A 20915-nucleotide genomic window follows, 5' to 3' on the forward strand; every position below is an offset into this window, starting at 1 on the left:
GCAGGCAAATACCGGAATTAGGACATCTACAGGGTGACTGTAATCCCAGTTTTCCCACGATGGTCCCAAGTTAGGTCTATGGTTTGGCATCATTAACAACAGTGTTCTCTTCCATGGTTAAAAATGCCCCAATTTGTACTATAACTTACTAATATTGCATAAAGTTAGGCAGTGCTGGTCGTATTATGTTGAAAGGAGCCTGGGGTTTGTAAAGGTGCCTGGGGAGAGACTTTCAGAGGGAAAGGGAGATGCCAAGCAGGTGGGATTAGGGCCGCATTGCCACTGTCTAATGTGACTGAGAATTTAAGCTTATAATAAATAAGCACATTTCTATTTAATAGGAGTTAGACGGTTCTCAAAACTTAAATCACTTGTCCTGTCTCTCCTGACACATGTGTGCTACTAGGCATTTTCTCCACCAGAATAGATCCTTGAAAACCTTTCGAGGCGGTAATCCCTTGACCTCTGCAGATATAATATCTGCACTTACCTAGTGATTTGACAGTGCAGATGGGGCCCAGCCTTAAACTAATGGACCACTCTTGGCTTTTAACAGGAGCTTCCTTAGCAGTACTTTCACCCCATGCGGAGTCAGAGCGTGGAGTCTGGTCTAGGTGAGAGAACGGGTGACAGTAACACTCTGAGTTCAGTTCAAAGATGCTACACTTTGATTTCCTTCCAAAGCAGCATGTAAGCAGTACAAAGGATAGACATGAGGTAAGGCAGATGCAGCTGTCTATTGCCTCCTTTGTTTTTCAGAGACATCATAAATTTGTTCGTCTCGGCAGCCTGAAGAGACTGAGATGTCTGGGAGGTCAGGGGAGCCCAGAAGTGTGGGCTCAATATCTTTCATACCTCCAGACACACTAGCAACCAGAAACAATTTATGCTACCATATAAGGCAAAAATGTAGTTACTCAGTAGGCCATTTCATGCAGGCTAATGTCCAGATTCCAGACCTTGAAATGCTTGCTGTGCCCAGCCTGGGGCAGTTGCTCCTTATCTACACCTGGGCGGCAGGGTGTAGGAGTTTTCCACTTATTTTGTAGGCAGGCCCGGCCTTGGTCTACCACAAACATATTTAGCCTTTAAGTTCTCAAACAAACTCTTGGCCTTCTCCTGAATTAACACAGGCTAAAGGACATCTGTGTTGATTCTGATCATCTATCTCTGTGGGCAAGGCTTTCCATTTTGTTAATCACCATGCCTCATCTCTTGCTGATTACCCTTGATTGCAAAAGCCCAGTTCTTCAATTGCTGTCTGATTCTCTTTGTCCTTCATAACTATTCCTTCTGGGAAACAACTCATCCCTTACACACATGCAACTCTCATCATTTTCTCCTCATTTAAAATGTTTATTCTCTCTACTTTGGTTTCCATCACAGCCATATGCGTCTACTTACCAGCCCTTCCAACGGTCCCATGGCCTTTGTACTCTCTGGACAAAACGGAGTCAAGAGGGTTCATAAAGTACCCCCACATCTATGCACGATCACAGCAAACATGGCACAGTGACTAAAAAATGGCCACTGACAACTGGTAATGTCATTAGCCTGTACCATGCTGGACAGATGAAATTTTCCTATGGAGCATAGTTTTGTTTAAGTCTATGAAAGTACATTGTTTAAGCTTCTTAAATAAGGTAGTTTCCTTTCCTCTTTCTCCTTGTTTCACTTCTTTCTTCCCTTTCTCAACCTCTCAACCAAAGATAGCTTAAGATCTTTTGTGAAGTCCAAAGAAGCTGATTATGGCTTGAAGGATGAAAAGAAAATGAGTAAAATGGCCAGTGGAAACAGGGAGGCTGCAAAAATAAAAAGGGAAGAAGGGTGGAGTCGATCAGTGCTAACCTGGATCTCCTACATGTCCATAAAGTTAGAATTTAATTTGTATCAGTTTGCAAAAACAAACACAGGTCCAGCTCCACCCTGCCAGCCCCTCCCAACAGGGAAAGATTTTATTATAGAAGGAATTATACTAAGAGAAGATTATATTTTCCACACACCAGTATTAGGCTTGGCTTTCTGACTTGCTTTGACTAAGGAAATGTGAGTAGAAGGGACGCGTGACTTTTAAAAGCGATTGCATCGTTCTGCCATCGCTTCCCTCTCTGCTCTAAAATGACCACTGTGTCGCAGGGTAGTGATTACTCCTTCAGTCCCAGTCCCAAAATAAAAGTGACATGGAATAGAACGTGCATGAGAAATTAAATCAAAAAACAACTTTTGTTGTTGTAAACCAGTAAAATATTGGGAATTCATGTTATTGCAGCATAATGTAGCTTGACCTAATTGAAGAGACATTCATTCTAGAAGGCAGAGAGAGTAGAAGTCAGGATGTGTGGGAGGGGTAATACAAGTCAAGGAGATTGTGGCACAATGAGACAGGAGATTTAGGTAACCTCCAATGAGAACAATATAGTCTCTGCCAGGAAGATCCAGGATCAGTTCAGTTCAGTTCAGTTCCGTTGCTCAGCTGTGTCCAACTCTCTGCGACCCCATGGATCTCAGCGTTCCAGGCTTGCCTATCCATCACCAACTCCCAGAGTTTACTCAAATTCATGTCCATTGAGTCAGTGATGCCATCCAACTATCTCATCCTCTGTCATCCCCTTATCCTCCCACCTGCAATCTTTCCCAGCATCAGGGTCTTTTCCAATGAGTCAGTTCGTCACATCAGGTGGCCAAAGTATTGGAGCTTCAGCTTCAGCATCAGTCCTTCCAATGAATATTTAGGACAGATTTTCTTTAGGATGGACTGGTTGGATCTCCTTGCAGTCCAAGGGACTCTCAAGAGTCTTCTCCAACACCACACTTAAAAAGCATCAATTCTTCTGCGCTCAGCTTTCTTTATAGTCCAACTCTCACATCCATACATGACTACTGGAAAAACCATGGCTTTGACTAGATGGACCTTTGTTGGCAAAGTAATGTCTCAGCTTTTTAATATGTTGTCTAGGTTGGTCATAACTTTTCTTCCAAGGAGCAAGCGATCAGATCTAGGATCAGAGGAATCAAATGCAACAAACCGGCACGTTGACTTTCCTTCAGGAGATAGGAGGAGAGAAAAAGGACATAAAATTCAGAACATACTGAATAACAAAAGTAACTTATGCTTACTTGTCTACAAAGTAGAAATGAAATAGATTTGAGGGATAGGACTAAGTGAAACTCCAAGCCTTTTCTTTCGTCTGGGCCAAGTTTGGCTGCCTGTGGTGTGATTGAAAGCCCCAGATGAAATTCGTAATGTATCCCACAAAAATCTCTATGAAGAAGGGCCATTTCAGAGAGAAAATGGGAGCTGCGGTAGGTCAGGTTCAGCATACTGCCTGGGCCCACTTCCTATGGTTAGATACAAACCATGGAGGCTGCAGGTCCCAGGCCCTGGATTGGTGTACAGCTCACGGGGAGGTGCGTTTTAGGGCAGATTTTTACTTTCCTATATTCTTCATATGGGTTTCGGATCTAATTGATCTTGGAAGCCAGGATTCTAATTTTCTCTCTGGAGCTGAGAGAAGTTGTATTTAGAGATAGGTTTTTCCCACACGTTGATGATCATTTATGCAGTCATCATTGTGGTGCAGGGAAGAGCCAATTCTGACTCCATGATGGATCGATTTCTTGGACTTTAACCTTTGTTTTTCATTGCTTTTGTTATTGTAATCATACATAATGACCTGCCTCAGGGAATCATGCCCCTCTTCCTGCAGAGATTAACACATCCCCTCTCTGAAGTTGGCCATTCCAGGAAATATTTGCAAGATAACAGTCTTTAAACTCTGCCCCTTCTCTGTCCTATAAAAGAACCTGGCATCTAGATCTCACAAGATGGTTATTTTGAGACATTAATCTGCCATCTTCTTGGTCAGCCAACTCTCCAAATAAAGTTGTATTCCTTGGCTCAGCACTTCAGTCAGTCAGTTCAGTCACTCAGTCATGTCCGACTCTTTACGACCCCAAGGTTTGCAGCACCCCAAGCTTCCCTGTCCATCACCAACTCCCAGAGCTTGCTCAAACTCTTGTTCATCGAGTCAGCAAGGCCATCCAACAATCTCATCCTCTGTCGTCCCCTTCTCCTCCTACCTTCAGTCTTTCCCAGCATGAGGGTCTTTTCAAATGAGTCAGTTCTTCATGTCAGGTGGCCAAAGTATTGGAGTTTCAGCTTCAGCATCAGTCCTTCCAATGAATATTCAGGACTGATTTCCTTTAGGATGGACTGGTTGGATCTCCTTGCAGTCCAAGGGACTCTCAAGAGTCTTCTCCAACACCACAGTTCAAAAGCATCATTTCTTCCATGCTCAGCTTTCTTTATAGTCCAACTCTCACATCCATACATGACTACTGGAAAAACCACAGCTAGATGGACCTTTGTTGGCAAAGGAATGTCTCTGCTTTTTAATATGTTGTCTAGGTTTGTCATAGTTTTTCTTTCAAGGAGGAAGTGTCTTTTAATTTCATGGCTGCAGTTACCATCTGCAGTGATTTTGGAGCCCCCAAAAATAAAGTCTGTCACTGTTTCCATTGCTTCCCCGTCTATTTGCCATGAAGTGATGGGACCAGATGCCATGCTCCTAGTGTTTTGAATGTTGAGTTTTAACCCAGCTTTTTCACTCTCCTCTTTCACTTTCATCAAGAGGCTCTTTAGTTCCTCTTTGCTTTCTGCCATAAAGATGGTGTCGTCTGCATATCTGAGGTTATTGATATTTCTCCTGGCAGTGTTGATTCCAGCTTGTGCTTCATCCAGCCCAGCATTTCTCATGATGTACTCTGCATATAAGTTAAATAAGCAAAGTGACAATATGCAGCCTTGACATACTCCTTTACCAATTTGGAACCAGTCCATTGTTCCATGTCCGATTTCTAACTTGCTTCTTGACCTGCATACAGATTTCTCAGGAGGCAGGTAAGGTGGTCAGGTATTCTCATCTCTTGAAGAATTTTCCATAGTTTATTGTGATCCACACAGTCAAAGGTTTTAGCATAGTCAATGAAGCAGAAGTCTTTCTGGAATTCTCTTGCTTTTTCTATTATCCAACAAATGTTGGCAGTTTGATCTCTGGTTCCTCTGCCTTTTCTAAATCCAGCTTGAACATCTGGAAGTTCTCAGTTCACGTACTGTTGAAACCTAACTTTGAGAATTTTGAGCACTTCTTTGCTAACATGTTAGATGAGTGCAATTGTACGGTAGTTTGGACATTCTTTGACATTGCCTTTCTTTGGGATTGGAATGAAAACTGACATTTTCCAGTCCCATGGCCAATGCTGAGTTTTCCAAATTTGCTAGCATATTGAGTGCAGCACTTTTACAGCATCATCTTTTAGGATGCCTCAACACCTAGTCCTTAAGTTAATTGGCCTGTCATGTGCCAAGTAGACCAAGCTTGGAATCGATAACAATTGTTTTATGCATGTTGTCAACATTGTTGCTGAGATAGATAACTCCTGCCTGTACCAGGTACAGAGTATGAGGTCACAGTCATACATACAGCCTAGCTCTCTGGGATGCAGGAGGGCAGTATGGTTCTCAGAGCATCAGCATCACCTGGAAACTTGTTGGAATGCAAATTCTTGGGCCTCATCCAACACCTACTGAATTTAAGATTCTGGGAGCAGGGCTCAGTGATCTGTGCTTTAACAAGCCCTCCAGGGATTTGATGCACACTTAAATTTGAGAACCACTGCCTTAGTGGAATCAGTCTGAATAACAAGCATGTGTCTTTTTCTCTTAATAGCCCCAGGCTAACACTTGGATCAATGCCACACCCTCCTCTGAGTTTATTAAATGATCGTCCACTCCAGGTTGCCAGCAGGCCTCACTATCTTCATGCATCTCAAAGTGGAGGAGATGATGGGTAGGGTTCAGGCCTTCTTATAGTGTTGTATTGAGCACCTAAGAGCTAGCATTTCTTGGGCCTATCCAGCTTGGATCTAGGTCAGCTTTGGGAGACATAGACAAATATAACTTTCACTGATCTCTTGTTTCCCTTTGCATAATGTCCACATAAGACTAAAGAGGCCATTGATGAAATCTACCCTCTGAGGTCAATATTATCTCCATTTCCACACAAGAAAACAGGGCTATGGAAACTTTAATAACTTGCCACGATCATAAGGTTAGTAAATGATGGAGTTGGGTTTTAAATCTAGTCAAACATCAGAATCCACTGGGAAATTGTTTGGAACATTCCTAGGTGCATACTTTAAGAATCCTGCTCTGAAAAATAGTATCTACACTGATTTAACAGCAAATGTCAAAAGTGCCCAAATCTTGCATTAACCTGTTGTCACTAGTCATTTGCTTTCCAAAATGAGGCAATTGACTCAAACATTAATAAATGAAGATATATTGATAATTCTAACTTCGGTATAGATGTATTGCTATTTCTCTTAAACTATTTGCTTGGTAAAATTTCTTCCAAACTTAAGGGCAAAAGATGTTGACCTCTTCTGAACTCCAAGCTCTACACAGCTCCCCTGGGGTATCTAATATGCCACTCACACTGAACATGTACAAACAGAATTCTTCATTCCTCTTCTACAAACACTTCCTTCCCTGGTCCTTCCTATCTCAGTAAACACACCATAGTAGGGGTCAAGCCAAAATCTCAAGTGTCATTTTTCATTCCTCCCTTTCCCATATCTGACTACCTTATCAGCATGTCCTGGGTAGTTCTACTTCCAAAACATATTCTAAATCTATATACTTTTCCATTGCTACTGCTACTATCTTGTCCAAGCCATCACCATCTCTTGCCTGGATTACTGCATTCACCTCCCAGACAGACCTCCTGTTTTCACCATCCCACCTCCTAAAATCTGCTTTCTGCACATATTCTGTGTAAGCTTTTAAGTACACTGGCTTGTGTCACTCTCAAGTGTAAATCTTCCAGAGGTCCCCCATGGCATTCAAAATAGAATCCAAATTCCTTCCCATGGCTCTGAAAGGCCTCACAGGATCCAGCCCCTAATGATTCCCTGACCTCATCTCCACAGGGCAGCAATGCTATTCCCTGTATCTGCAAACTTCTTGGGACCTTCGCTTGACTATCCAAGATATCAGCTTTCAGTTCTCCAAGCAAATGTCAGTTCCTAAGAAAAACCTTCTGTAACCACCCTATCTGAAGCAATACATCTTTACCCCATCACAGTACCCAGTTATTGCCTTCACAGAGATTCAGAACGTGCACCTCCAAATACACTGCTTTGGCATATTTATTATTTTGAACTGAAGACAATTGAGAAACAGCAGATGCAGCAAGGGCTCCCTGCTCTTCACCCTTTCTACCTAAAAGCATGGCATAACTTTCCAGTGAAAAAGATGGCACCCTGGTATCAGAAAGAAGAAAACATTCTTATATGGAGATGAATTGATACTAAGATAAATCTGCACAAATAAATCTTATTATAATAAACTTTCCCTTCCATTAGGTCCTCTTGTATATTTCCTAGTCACATTTTCACAATTTACTACCTCTAGAAACCTAAACCCTTCCTTTTCCAGTTACTTTTCCACAATTTATCACTCTTTGTTAAAATGGTATATAAGCCCCCATGTCTAACTGCTTCTTTAGGGTTTTACCTCTTTCCTATGAAGCCCTCATATCATATAAAAATATGAACACCAGGTAAAATGTGTATGCTTTTCTGCTGTTTAATCTGTCATTTGTCAGACAGGTCCAAGCTACAGATCATAAGAGAGTAGAGGAAGTTTTTCCTCCTCTATGGTTGCACTTACCTACCAAAATTTATATTGCTTATCCTGGAGTTGGTGATGGACAGGGAGGCCTGGGCGTGCTGCAGTCCATGGGGTTACAAAGAGATGGATACGACTGAGCGATTGAACTGAACTGAGCTGATGTTTTGTTTTTTGTTTTTTTTGAGCTGATGTTTTGTTCAGTGTCATCCCCACTAAAATGAAAGCTCAGTGAAGGTAGGAAATTATTTGTTCTGTTTGCTATCATATCTATAGGCTTAGCACATAGTCATGCCCCATAAATGAATCTCTACAGAGGGGATATAGTTTAAGTCCCAAGGAGAGTGAGATATTTGAGAGAGAATATTGATGGGAAAGTCCCACTAACTGACCACCACTGATAGAACTGTTTCTGGTCCTGAGCACAAGCTACTACCCTAATAGAGCATTTACTAAATGCTCAGGCAACAGATCTAGTTTAAAGAGAGAAGAAGACAACTGTGAAGATTTGAAGGAGGACAAAGTAAATGGCCAGGAAAGAGCATTGTAAGGCACACAGTAAGAAGTCTAAAAGTAGAAAAAATACCAAAGAACAAAAGCTTAATTTTCAAAAGCAGTTTTAGCAAAGAATCCTAGGGAGAGAAAAGGGATGGAGCAGCAGGGGGGAGAAAGCAGGAGCAAGAGAGAGACAAACACAGAGACGGGATGGAGAGACATTAGATGGTAAGCCATATTCTGTTCAACAGTGAATTCAGACTAACTCAAGTTTGAAGCAGGGGCATTTGCTGGGTTGACAGTGATAACAACCTTCCACCAACAGTGGGTTTGCCCAGATCTATCACAGTCTCTGATGGCCCATGGTGGCCTCTTCAGGTTTCATGTGCCTCCTGACCCTTCCCATGAAGAGTCTGCTGTAGTTGATCTGAGGTGCCACTACTAAAATGACAAATTAATAGAAATTTATGTAGTGTGAGCTGCTACAGTGATGCATCTTCTTTGGCAATTGCTAGTTTATTAGCCATGAAGTACCTGTAAAGTGTTTGTGTAGGGCAGTATCAAAGCAGAAAATGGAGTGATTAAAAAAAATTTTTTTTTAATTTATTTGGCTGCACCAGTCTTAGTTACAGCACACAGAGTCTTCAGTCTTCATTGCAGCATCTTTCTTTTTTTAGTTGCAGGATGCAGAATTTAGCATGTGGGATCTAGTTCCCTAGGCAGGAATTCCAGGGATTGAACCCAGGCTACCTGCATTGGAACCTCAGAATCTTAGTCACTGGACCACCAGAGAAGTCTGAAATGATTTTTTAAAACATGAACTTTTGTTCATGTTTGAAAATGTATAACGTATTACAGACATAGACACACACGCACATATACTGTGAGAGCTTCATAAACTGACATAAAGACTGTTCTAAATAATCATTACTGCTTTAAGCTAATATTGTAGGAAATTTTTGTGTTTCTTTTTAGAAATTGGTGTTTAGAAAAGGAATGTCACAAGGGAAATTATAAATGGAAAATTGTGCAAAAATAAATTTAATGATAAGTTCTCCCCTTGTCAAAATAGGCCTGGGATAAAAGGAAATGAATTTGAAGAGATTTTAAATTGCATCATCTCTTTCTCTCTAATCCATTTTCACATCATTTGATGTCACTAATGTCACTATATTATCAGTGTAGTGGAATTAGTATCAAACAGCCCTATATTTGCATTCCAACTCTAGTAGACCTTTGCTGGGTGAGTCACATAATCTCTCTGAGCCAAGTTTTTTTCATCTATAAAATGGTGACTATAGGATTGGTAAAGATAATGTAAGATAATATATATGAAACATCTGGCGCAGAGTATTGTGCAATGCACAGTCCTAATGATTATTACTAATTACATTCATATGATAAATGTTTATCATGCGCCTTTGGTAAGGTAGGCATTGTTCTAGGTGCTAGGGATAGATATCAGGGCTACCAGTGGGATTTTATACAGATCATGTACAAAACAAATCCACAGACCATCATTCAAAAGAATACTGTACCTGTGAGCTAGGAGCATACAATCTTGGGAGCCATACTTGGTTATTCTAACAGTGAAAAATGGGTAAATCTTACACTCTCATGACAGGAATAATATTTATTATTATGGCTTTACATTTTATAAAATCCCTATCATTCATTCACCCTAAGAGTAGCTATTTAGTAAACCAATAAGTGCTGTTTAAGCAGTTACCAAATAGTCAGTGCTATGCTAGGTGGAATAGGCAAAAGTAAGAGGGCTTGCCTTTTATCTGCAATTAAGCAGTTTCCAGTTCAATTGAGAAGTCAAGATACAGAAAATGGGGACAGATTATATTTAAGTAGTAATGTGCACAAGATAATTAAGTACAGACAGATCTCACCTTGCTTCTAGTCTAGGACGTAAAATGACTATGCAAGCTGAAGCTGTGCCAAATGATCTTCCTAATCAATTGAAAATATTATGATTATTCCAAGACCTTTAAAATTTTCTCTGAAAACATTAAAAATCCTCTTAAGTCTCCTCTTAAATATATAGGAAAAAGAAAAAAGTAGTAAATGCTGACAGTCTGTAAACTATAAAGCATTAAAAATATTGAGAATTAAAGTATTTTATTTCTTTGTGAAAACCACATCAAGAGTAGTTTCAACTGTACTTACAGTCTTATCATATACCTTGCTATAAATCTTTTCCATGCGTTGGCAAAATTGTCATTTCTTTCTAAGTTTGGATCAGCTTCCAACATTTTATCCCTTGCATGTTCGCTGTTGTGAAATGTCTCCAAGAGCTTCTTGAATGTGACGTCTTTTCCTGGATCCACTTCCTCTGGGACATCGTCACCCTTTTCATCACAAGCACTTTCCTCTTGAATGCCATTAGTTTGTTCACTAGGTGCCTCTGGCTGCGCATGGAGAAGGGCTGACACTGCAGCAGTGCCAGCATCTCCACAGTCTGGGCCTTCTCCTATAACTCCGTTCACACCGGATTCAGATTTTACTTCCAGCATTATCTCTTTCTGTACTGGGCTGCACTTTCCTCGTTGTTGATCAATTCCCTCTTGTGATTAACCATTTCTGTAAAATGTCACAGAGGTTTATCTCTGGGAGACAAGGAAGCAGGGCAACTGCACACTTTGCTATCTGTGTGATAACAGACAAATCTGGGTGAACGGAACAACAGATGCGAGGTGACCATACAGGCTTTGGAGGAAGTGACGTGCTTAGTCATGGATCGTGCTATCCATCTGGTATTTACTTAGTGATTTGTGCGCTGAAGTGTTAGGAACAAAGTTTGTACTTTATGCACTTACTCACAGTTAATATACCATAGAGCATGCCGAGTAAGGTTTGAACTGTGTTATTGAGGGCCTAGTATTATTAATTAACGTGTACTAGCTGAAATCCACACATATCAAAACCATGTAGAAGACCTCCTATTCTACATATCTTTGTTAGATTTCAGAGTATATCAATAGAAAAATATGTTCTCATGATAGAAGGCTATCTCATATGTTATAACCAAATTGGATTAAGCACGAAAAGTTAAGGGTAATACATGAAAGTAAAGTGTTAAACGTGGACCTTAACATAAATAGAGCTTATAAATCTCTACTAAGTCACAGATTGGTACAGCCAGTATAGAGTGAGATGGCACTAGAGGCCAGAGTTCAGTGGTTGGTGGTGTTTTCTCACACTTTATTCCACCTTTTTTTCTCTTCTATTTTTGCTTTTTTTGTTTTCCTTTTCTCCCAGTTGAAATTCAGATACAATTAAATGTAATATATTTTGTTGAAAATAGCAACACCGAACCTAATTTATATAAAAGTGTTTTAGCTCTCTATCTCCCTCCTCCTTTTTACCCTTCTAATTGATCTTTCTATCGGTGTATAAGCACCCACATAATGTTTTTCTACTCATAGTCTTGATGAAGTCATTATGAAGTAGTGGAAAGTGGAGTGGTTTTTTTTCATGTTCTTTTTTGTACTATGTGCACTGTTTGAATTCTTCATGACAAGCATTGATGAACATGTTATGGCTACAAAAGCACTAGCGATTTTCCTCAAAATCAAAACAATGAAATTTGAATGCATTGTTAAAAATAATTGAAGGATATCTTCTAGAATTTTCCTCACTGGCCAAGCAAAATTTATGAGAATTTTTCTGAGGCAGGCACAATTTGGCATTTTGAATAGGAAAATAGGTACTTGATCTTTTCCTCTGTACTCAATATTATGAACTTGATTCTTTTTAAAGGGAACTGACAATAGCCATGGATCTTCCTAGAAAACAATCAACTGCTTATTCTTTAACTCTCTCTGCTCTGCTAAAAGTTATTCATCTACTATAAAGATCTTACCAAATTTTTTTGTTGTTGATAAAATTGTAAACTCCACGACAGCAGGGACCATATCTTCTTCATTTTTGTACATAAGCACTGATAAATATTTGTGGGTATAAATTTTTTTTAAATTTTTTCTTATATATAAAATTAGTGCTTTGCTATGTTAGGAGTAAAGAGCTGGTTTAAAAGTTTGCCTAAGATTTTGTTTTGTTTTCAAACTCAGAGCTTTCCATTTCAGGACTGTCAACCGTCCCAGACTGTACAGAGAGGCTGAAGATTCTAGGAAAACACTCAGGTTTACATTCAGTTATTAAGTAATCATCAATGTGGTGGTGGTTTAGTTGCCAAGCTGTGTCCGACTCTTGCGACCCCATGGACTGTAGCCTGCCAGGCTCTTCTGTCCGTGGAATTCTCCAGGCAAGAATAGTGGAGTGGGTTGCCATTTCCTTCTCCAGGGGATCTTCCTGACTTAGGAATCGAACTTGGGTCTCCTGCATTGCAGGCAGATGATTCACTGACTGAGCTATGGGGGAAGCCCAATCATCAATAGTAAGTGAAAATGAGAGAGAAGGCATCTGAGTCTGTTTTCAGTTCAGTTCAGTTCAGTTCAGTCACTCAATCGTGTCCAACTCTTTGCGACCCCATGGACTGCAGCACACCAGGCCTCCCTGTCCATCACCAACTCCCAGAGTCCACCTAAACCCATGTCCATCGAGTCAGTGATGCCATCCAACCATCTCATCCTCTGTCATCCCCTTCTCCTCCTGCCCTCAATCTTTCCCAGCATCGGGGTCTTTTCCAATGAGTCAACTCTTCTTATCAGGTGGCCAGAGTATTGGAGTTTCAGCTTCAACATCAGTCCTTCCAATGAACCCCCAGGACTGATCTCCTTTAGGATGGACTGGTTGGATCTCCTTGCAGTCCAAGGGACTCTCAAGAATCTTCTCCAACACCACAGTTCAAAAGCCTCAATTGTTCGGCACTCAGCCTTCTTTATAGTCCAACTGTCACATCCAAGCATGACTACTGGAAAAACCATAGCCCTGAACATTCCTTTAAATTTTGCTTCAAATAACACTTTTTTATAGTAAAACATATTAGTGTTTATTATTAATACATTGATATAGAATAGCTACATGTTTCTAGCACACTATTTTTTCCCCAAACCCTAGTTGACAGATTGTGCTTTTGTCCTTGGTTGAGCAGGTCAATTAAAAAAAAAGAAGAACAAATGCCTAGTTACACTGTATTCTCAACCTTGCTATGAGTAAAATCAGGATTGAGGTTTTTTAAATGTTTCTCTTTACATGACCTCCTGGGAGTTCTGCTTCTCCATTAGCCTCAATTTCTATTGACACGAAGAGTAGTTCCAAACCTCTCTCCTGCCCTGCTCTGTCACCTCTTTAATTTTATATGTTTTGTTGTTTATAATAGAGGTCTCATGATCCCCTAAGAGTTAGTATCTTGATAGAATTCTCTCCCCTCTTAATCACCAAGGCCATTTCCAATTCTGACACTTGAGACTTCCTCACAACAGTTTTTCTCATCTGGTTGTTCTAATTTGTCTCAATTTGTTCTGTTTAGAGTTCATGGTAACTGCTTCCTCCCCTTCATTTCCACCACTCCTGACCGAATCCTAATCCTCCTTATGCCTGGATTTTCCAACAGCCTCTACCCAGACCCCTGACCCCAACCCAGTCTGCAGTCAGGAGGCAGAACAGACTCTCAGCCACCATCTTCATCCTTGTTCTGCCCGCTGGAATCTACGGCAATTCCCTAAAATTAACTGCATTTTAACAGCTTCCATTTAAGAGTTCCATTATCTACCTCCTTTTCTTATCAAATTATGCTACTTTCTTGTTGAAAACTGAGCATTTATAATCAAATTATGCTGCTTCTCTATGGGAAACCTCATTTCACTCCAGACTCCTTACCAACGCCTAATAAAGGGTCTGCCTATCTTTCTGACCTTCTTTCCTGCTGCGCTTGCCACAGTTCACTTGGGTCTTTCTGTTCCTTCTTGCCCAAAGCCCTTTGCACTAGCTTTTCCCTCTGGTGTGAAAGTTCTCTGCCCAGATCACTGTATGACTGGCTTTTTCTCATCATTTGGGACTCAGTCAGCAACTGCTGATTCCTCAGAGAAGTCTTCCCTGATCACCCCATCTAATGTGCATTCTCTGCTGATACTGTCACATTTAGTTTTATTTTATTCATCATACTTTATATTATATTTCACTTGTTTATTACCTGTCTGTGCCACTGGAAAAACCAGCCCACAAAAAACCAGGACCTTGGCTGTCTTGTTTACTGCAGTATCTACAGGGCCTCGAACAGTGCCTAGCACACAGTTGCAGCTCAAGAAATATCTCTTGAATGAATGACAAAGACATGATTTTTACCCCCTAATTAAATCAAGCCATTCTCTGTGCTGTCTTGTCTGTCCATTTACAAATTCTTAATCATGAATTTTCTTTATTCTGTTCCCCTCTACTGAATTCCCCTATTGTTCCTTCTTATGAATTTGTGTTCATCACTTCCTTCAAGATCTAGCACAAATGTCACTTGCAAAAACCCTTCTCAAATTCTTCCTTCCATAAGCATTCTGTTGCTTCTCTCCCATAAATTCTCCCCATGGTTTTCATATCATCTTGTGCTTTAAAAAAAAAAAAAAAAATCAGCCTTCAACTAATAAAAACAATTGGGAGAAAAAAAAATCAATGTTGCTTTGTAACTGCAATTTTGTGTGTGTGTGTGTGCACACTTTTTGAAGTCATCTAAAGTTGTTTTCCTGTTGAAAGAAGGTGTCGTTAAGTGATGGAAGCTTTGGACTGGGAGTCCTAGAGAACAATCTCAGGCTTTGAGGCCACTTCCCACATCTATGAAATGGAAGAGTTAGTCTGGATCAGAGGCTGCAAAATGGCAGCCCACAGGTCGAATGAGACACACATGTGTTTCATCTGGCCTGAGGAAAATTCAAATTAGTTGGCAATGTTAAAAAGTTGGGAAATTTTTGGAGAACTTGGAATTCTACCCTCTCCGGAAAAAAAAGAAGAAAAAGAAATCAACAGACGGGGCAATAAGAAGCCTACATTTTTGCATGGCAGCAAACCCACTGAGAAGGAAAGTGACTGTCCCTAACACAGGGCAGAAGCTCTCTGACGGGACATGGTGCCCTAGTTGCCTGGTACTTCACGTCACTAGTTTATGCTAACTCTCTGTTAAGAGTTTGAATGTGTAACCCCAAGACTGTATCAACTCTGAGGCCCCTTCTAACTCTACATGTCTATAATTCTAAATAAATGTATCTTATCTCTCTACCAAGACTTGAAGTTCTGGAAGGATAGTGCCTGGTTCTTTTTCTTTGCTTATGCAGATTATAGTGCTCAGATAAAGCAGATGCTTAAAAGTTGTTTGCTGAATGTTAAATTTAGTTATATATACAAATATGCAGTAAAAACCAAATACTACCTAATATAAACTTTATTACAAATGTTTCTTTGGCTTTTACAAAGAAAGACATCATATCAAATGCAGTTAAAATACTAACACAGAGTTTATATGATATGGAAAATTTAACTCTGGACAGACATCAACCAGATGAAGTTTCATGTAGGCAGGAGGAAAGAAATGTCTCTCAGTCTCCTTTGTCTGAACATAACTCCCACTAACAGTTCATTGTAGTTCTGCGGGTGTATCAAGAGCAGATTGTACTCAAGAGAGGAAAAAAATATTGCTATTTGCCCTCCCAAGTAACAATCATGTGTTCAACAGCTGGGACTTGCCGAGACCCTCATTTGTTATAATACCAATTATTACCTTTGCTGTATTCCCACAAAACCACAAAATATTTGGCATAGTTCAAGACCACCATATTTAATAAATCCCTTTATTCTTTTTGCAACAATCCATTAACTTTTAAGGGGAACACATATTTTCCATGGATTAACAGCAATAGATATTAGAGTCCACACCCAGGTTGGGCCATATATGGTACACTGAAGTAAATAGAAGTGTTGAATCTATTACTGAGGGCAGATTTGGTGCCAACGTTGTCAAAGACTAGAGTCTGAACACTTTCTTCTCAATTTTTTCTTTCTTCTACTATTAATATAAAGAGTTCTCATAAATGACATAAATATTTCATTTGAGAAAAGACTGCATTACTCAAAAATGTCTACAGTAACAAAAGACATAGTTGATACTGTGCCATTCATATTAATATCAGAATAAGTCTTTTTTATGAAGTTTGAATAATTGTAATATTTGAAAAATATTTTACAAATTTACATTTATTTGGAACACTATATTCTAAAGAATTAAAAGACAAAAAAAGGTAAGCTAATTAAAAATGTCAACAGTTAATTTGGACGATTTTAAGCTCTATCATGTATACAGGGACTGAGTTGGTGTGTACTTTTATACTCTCTGGGCTTCCCTGGTGACTCAGAGGTTAAAGCGTCTGCCTGGAATGTGGGAGACCCCGGTTCGATCCCTGAGTTGGGAAGACCCCCTGGAGAAGGAAATGGCAACCCACTCCAGTACTCTTGCCTGGAGAATCCCATGGAGGGAGGAGCCTGGTGGGCTACAGTCCATGGGGTCACAAAGAGTCGGACACGACTGAGCGACTTCACTGTCTACCATCTATGAAGACGTGGCTTAATAAGTAAATGAATAGTATAAATAATATTTGAAAGGAAGCATTTACTTACCAAAGAAAGTAATTTGTCTTCTAGCACTTGAGATTTCTTTTATTTATTCTATTCAAAGAATAGGCAAGACCAGACCTTCTTGGATATGCTAATTATTTTTATCTATTTACTAAATCTAGGTCTTAACTGCCAGTACTTGTTAGTCATTTTTCTGGTTACCGTATGTACTTGAAAGTAATAAAGCTGCATTTCCTTCAAAATGGCCTAGTTGGTCCAAATTAGTGAGTTTTTCTGTATGTATTTGTATTTGGGTTTGGATAATTTTCATCTTTCACTGATATCTAAACCATTGCAAATTACACAGTTTACATATTAAAGAAATCTAGTTGCACCCAACAGTGAAAAGTAGAGTAGAAGAAATCTTTTGTAATCTGTGTGATTTTAACCTTGCTGAGTCTTGTTTATAAAATGGAGGTGATAGTATCTATTTCCTAGGAATGTTTTGAGATAAAGATAATAGAGATAAAGCAAGCATTCTCTTAGTAAATAAGGTCCATGTTATCATGATCATTCCTAATATGTGTTGAATATCCTATGTAATAAATTATGCATTTTCTCATTTATCCTACATTATTCCCATTTTGGGCTTCCCAGGTGGTGCTAGTGGTAAAGAACTCTCCTGCCAATGCAGGAGACACAGGAGATGCAAATTTGATCCCTGAGTCAGGAAGATTCCCTGGAGGAGGATCACTCCAGTATTCTTGCCTGGAGAACCCCATGGACAGAGGAGCCTGGAGCGCTACAGTCCCTGAGGTCACAAAGAATCGAACATGACTGAAGAGTCTTAGCACACATGCACGCATTCCCATTTTGCAGGTAAAGCCACTGAGGCTCAGAGAATTAAGAAACAGATCATACGTGTTGAAGAGCCTCCTTTTGGCTTCTGCTTGTAAACTAGGTTAACAAGGCACTATTTTGCTACAAAAACAAACTTAGAAATTAACCAGCACAGCATCAATCGTCACTGGTGAGTAGTGACTGCAGTCCTGAGACTGGTTTTCATAAACACTTTGTAGAAGCAGCCTCAGTATTTTGAGGTTGTATGCAATGCAGGGAATATGCATCATCCCCTATCCATCCGCTCCTCCACACCCGGACACTCCATTATGAATTGAGTCCTGAGAACTTCCTGTCTGTTTACTCCCTGAGGGTTTTCAGCCACAGTCATCTCTGACATGTATTTTTACCCTCCTAGTTAATTACTTTCTTAGACTCTTCTATTACCCTAGTCAATGTCTACTTCAGCACATGACTTTCCGTCGTTATAGAGGAAGAAGTTGGTGTTTGGATTGGTTTAGAAATGTTGCGCTTTCCAGTTCATACCACTCCATGACCCAGTAACTGGAGGGAGCACATGGCCCTGAGTGCAGAGGTGACTCCCCATGAAGCATTCTTTCCCTAGGCTCTCTTTCTCCAGTGACTTGAAGCAGGTTAGCGTAAGGAGAGGTATGGTGCTGGTGGTAACGGCGGTGGGGGTGCTGGTGGTAGTGATGGTATTGGTGACAAGTGGGGACAAGTGGGGGTGGAAGGAGTTTGCTCAACGACATCTGCATTTCACCCAGCAGGTACTTGTATGGACGTAGGATTTCATTCCGTTCTCATAAGCTGAACTTAACCAATGTTTCATGCTTTATCAGGAGCATATCATATTAAAATGGGAAGTTCCCAAGTAAACACTATTTCTATTCCTCAGGAGGCATATGTCTTTATATGTTTGGTTGTATTTTTTTCCTTTAAAATTTAAGTATCTTCCGCCACTTGCCTGAAACAAATGCTTTTAACAGAAGGCCAGGGAGGGAATTCCCTGGTGGTCCAGGATTGGTGCTCTCACTGCCATAGGCCCAGATTTGATCTTGGTCAGGGAACTAAAATCCTACCAACCCAGCTGGTCAAAAAACCCCAAAACAAACCAAACGCCACAAAAAACCATAATGCCAGGGATAACATGGATTCAGGTAATGTCTCAGTTCTTGGGAATTCTAGGTATGGCACCTGTGCTAACAAGACCATAAGCTCCCAAATGGATTCAACGTATTTTATGGAAAAAGGCAATATTATGCTTGCCATGTTGAGTAACTAAACAATTTAGAAGAAATGTAGCTCTAAAAGATACTTTATATCAATAAAGAATTTCTGGATGTGTTTAGAGATCACAAACTGCCCACCTAGGAGCAAAAGGTATTTCAATGAACTCAATCTCAGCCTTAGGAGAGGCAGATAGAAGAGTAGACTTAGGCCACACCCTGTGGAAGAGCCTTAGGACAGCCTCAAAAAACCACATAAAAGAACACGAATGAAGCTCGGGTAGGATGCAGGACAAAATTTCCTGGGCTCTTTTATGGCTCTGCTGTTCTTGCAGTCTGTGACCTCAGGGCTCCGAAGCCTCCTTCCTGAGTCTGTCAAATGGAGGAATGTACCTCCTGGCCGGTGGAGACAACCCTAAGCTCTGTACTGTAAAACTCACAGACCCTTTGCTCTAGGTGTGGTCAAAAGAACAAAGTTATTATTATAATTACTAGGCATAACTTGAGTCACTCTGCATCACATCTTCTCTAAATGTGTACCCTGGATCTACATGTTGTTACCAAGAAAAAAGGTGACTGCAGGACTAGGAAAAGACTTCTGTTGAAATGATGGATTTTGCACTGTTTTGTTTTCTAGAACCTGTCTAAGTAATCACCTGCAAAGCTACAATTTTGGCAACATGAGCTGGCAACCTAACCTAACGTTGCTGTATTTATGGAAGTGTCTTTCCACATGTCCAAACCTGCCACATTCTCTTCCTACCTTCCTCCATGCTTCATCAACAATGCCCGCTTCTTTCAACCACCTGGGTCTTCATGTGCACCACTCAAATACAGCAACCAGGAGCCAGCGCGGCCACTGAGCATGAAAAATGAAGCCAGTCTGAAGTAAGTATACACACTGGCTCTCCAAGACTTAGTATGAAAAAAAGGAAAATATCTTATTAACAATTTTTCACATTGCTTTCAGGTTGAAATGAAAGTAATTTGGATATATTGAGTTAAATAAAGCATGATTAAAATTAACTTTACCTTTTTCATTTTTTTTTTTTTTTTTTTACTATTTTTGACTGTGGCTAAGAAAGTTAAAAATTAAAAATGTGGCTTGCCTTTTTGGCTCAGATTATATTTCTATTCTATAGTGGTCTAAATAGTTTCCAGTCCTTTGCATTAGCCAGCTCTATTTAAGAAAAAACATCTCCTTAGACAATAGCTCCTAAAAATGTTTAATCTCTTTATAGAAATATCAAATAGTTTCAAATGGATTATCAACTAAATTTAGGTATCCAAACAGCCAGTTGTACTGGAAATTCAAATCTGTTAAACTGTAGATCAAATAATGGGGCAAGCAGTGGTACTAATGCTTTTTTGTGTCATGTACCCATATCGTTCATTGAACAAATATTTAAATCACATGCGTGCTGCATTCAAGACTATGACAGGCTCTGAAAATACAGCTGATAACCTGAGGAAAGTTTTAGATGCTTTCCGCAGGGGGGAATAATGTATATATATTTATGTATAAATTTAATTTGAGGTTCTTGTGAATCTTCTGAAGCCCATCCATGAATCCTAAATTAATAATTTCTAAATTTGAGAATAGAGTATGGGCTTCAGGGCCAGACAGACCTGGGCTTGACTACTGACTCCACTAGTTATTCAGGTGACCTTGGGCTATAATTTATCTTCTGTAAGTCGTAGTTTCCTCATTTCTAAGATGTGGAGATTTGAACCAACAGTAGGATATAAGAAGAGTTAGCATTGAGATATATAAAGGCATTCCTGTCATAGTCTTCCTAAGCACCCAACTAGGTAGATGCTAAATAGATCATAACTATTATTTCTCACCTTGCCTTGTGTGAGAAAATGAGTCAAAAGGATAAGTTAGAAGATGGATCCTTCCTGTCTGAATCTTCCTTTCTATGTCAAGTTCTTAAATTATGTAGCAGCCCTAGAGGTTAGTTGTTTAAACAAAAATAAGACTCTTACAACCAAGCCATGACCTTTCAAATAAGTTGTTCAGAAATGGTGTGTAAGCGGTCTGGGGTAATTTGTCACTACAGGATTGAGAAAATATCTGCCCACACCTTGAGAGATACTATGTGGTATATGCATATGTTTTTTTGTGGTTTGAAAACAGA

General features: G+C 39.9%; 1 protein-coding gene across 3 annotated transcripts in view; it reads left to right on the forward strand.

Moving 5' to 3' along the window:
* The window catches only part of LOC139034764 (uncharacterized), a 97820-nt gene that overhangs the window by 9475 nt on the left and 67430 nt on the right, over window positions 1-20915 (forward strand). For 2 of the 3 annotated variants that reach the window (XM_070466531.1, XM_070466532.1), the window contains exons 3-4: window positions 17345-17566; window positions 19412-19662. In XM_070466531.1, the coding sequence (XP_070322632.1) occupies window positions 19490-19662 (173 nt within the window). In that variant the 5' untranslated portion in view covers window positions 17345-17566; window positions 19412-19489. The remainder of the gene's footprint in view (window positions 1-17344; window positions 17567-19411; window positions 19663-20915) is intronic. The other variant, XM_070466533.1, reaches the window with a different exon arrangement.

Source organism: Odocoileus virginianus, chromosome 4, assembly GCF_023699985.2.
Source record: "Odocoileus virginianus isolate 20LAN1187 ecotype Illinois chromosome 4, Ovbor_1.2, whole genome shotgun sequence".
Classification (NCBI taxonomy): domain Eukaryota; kingdom Metazoa; phylum Chordata; class Mammalia; order Artiodactyla; family Cervidae; genus Odocoileus; species Odocoileus virginianus.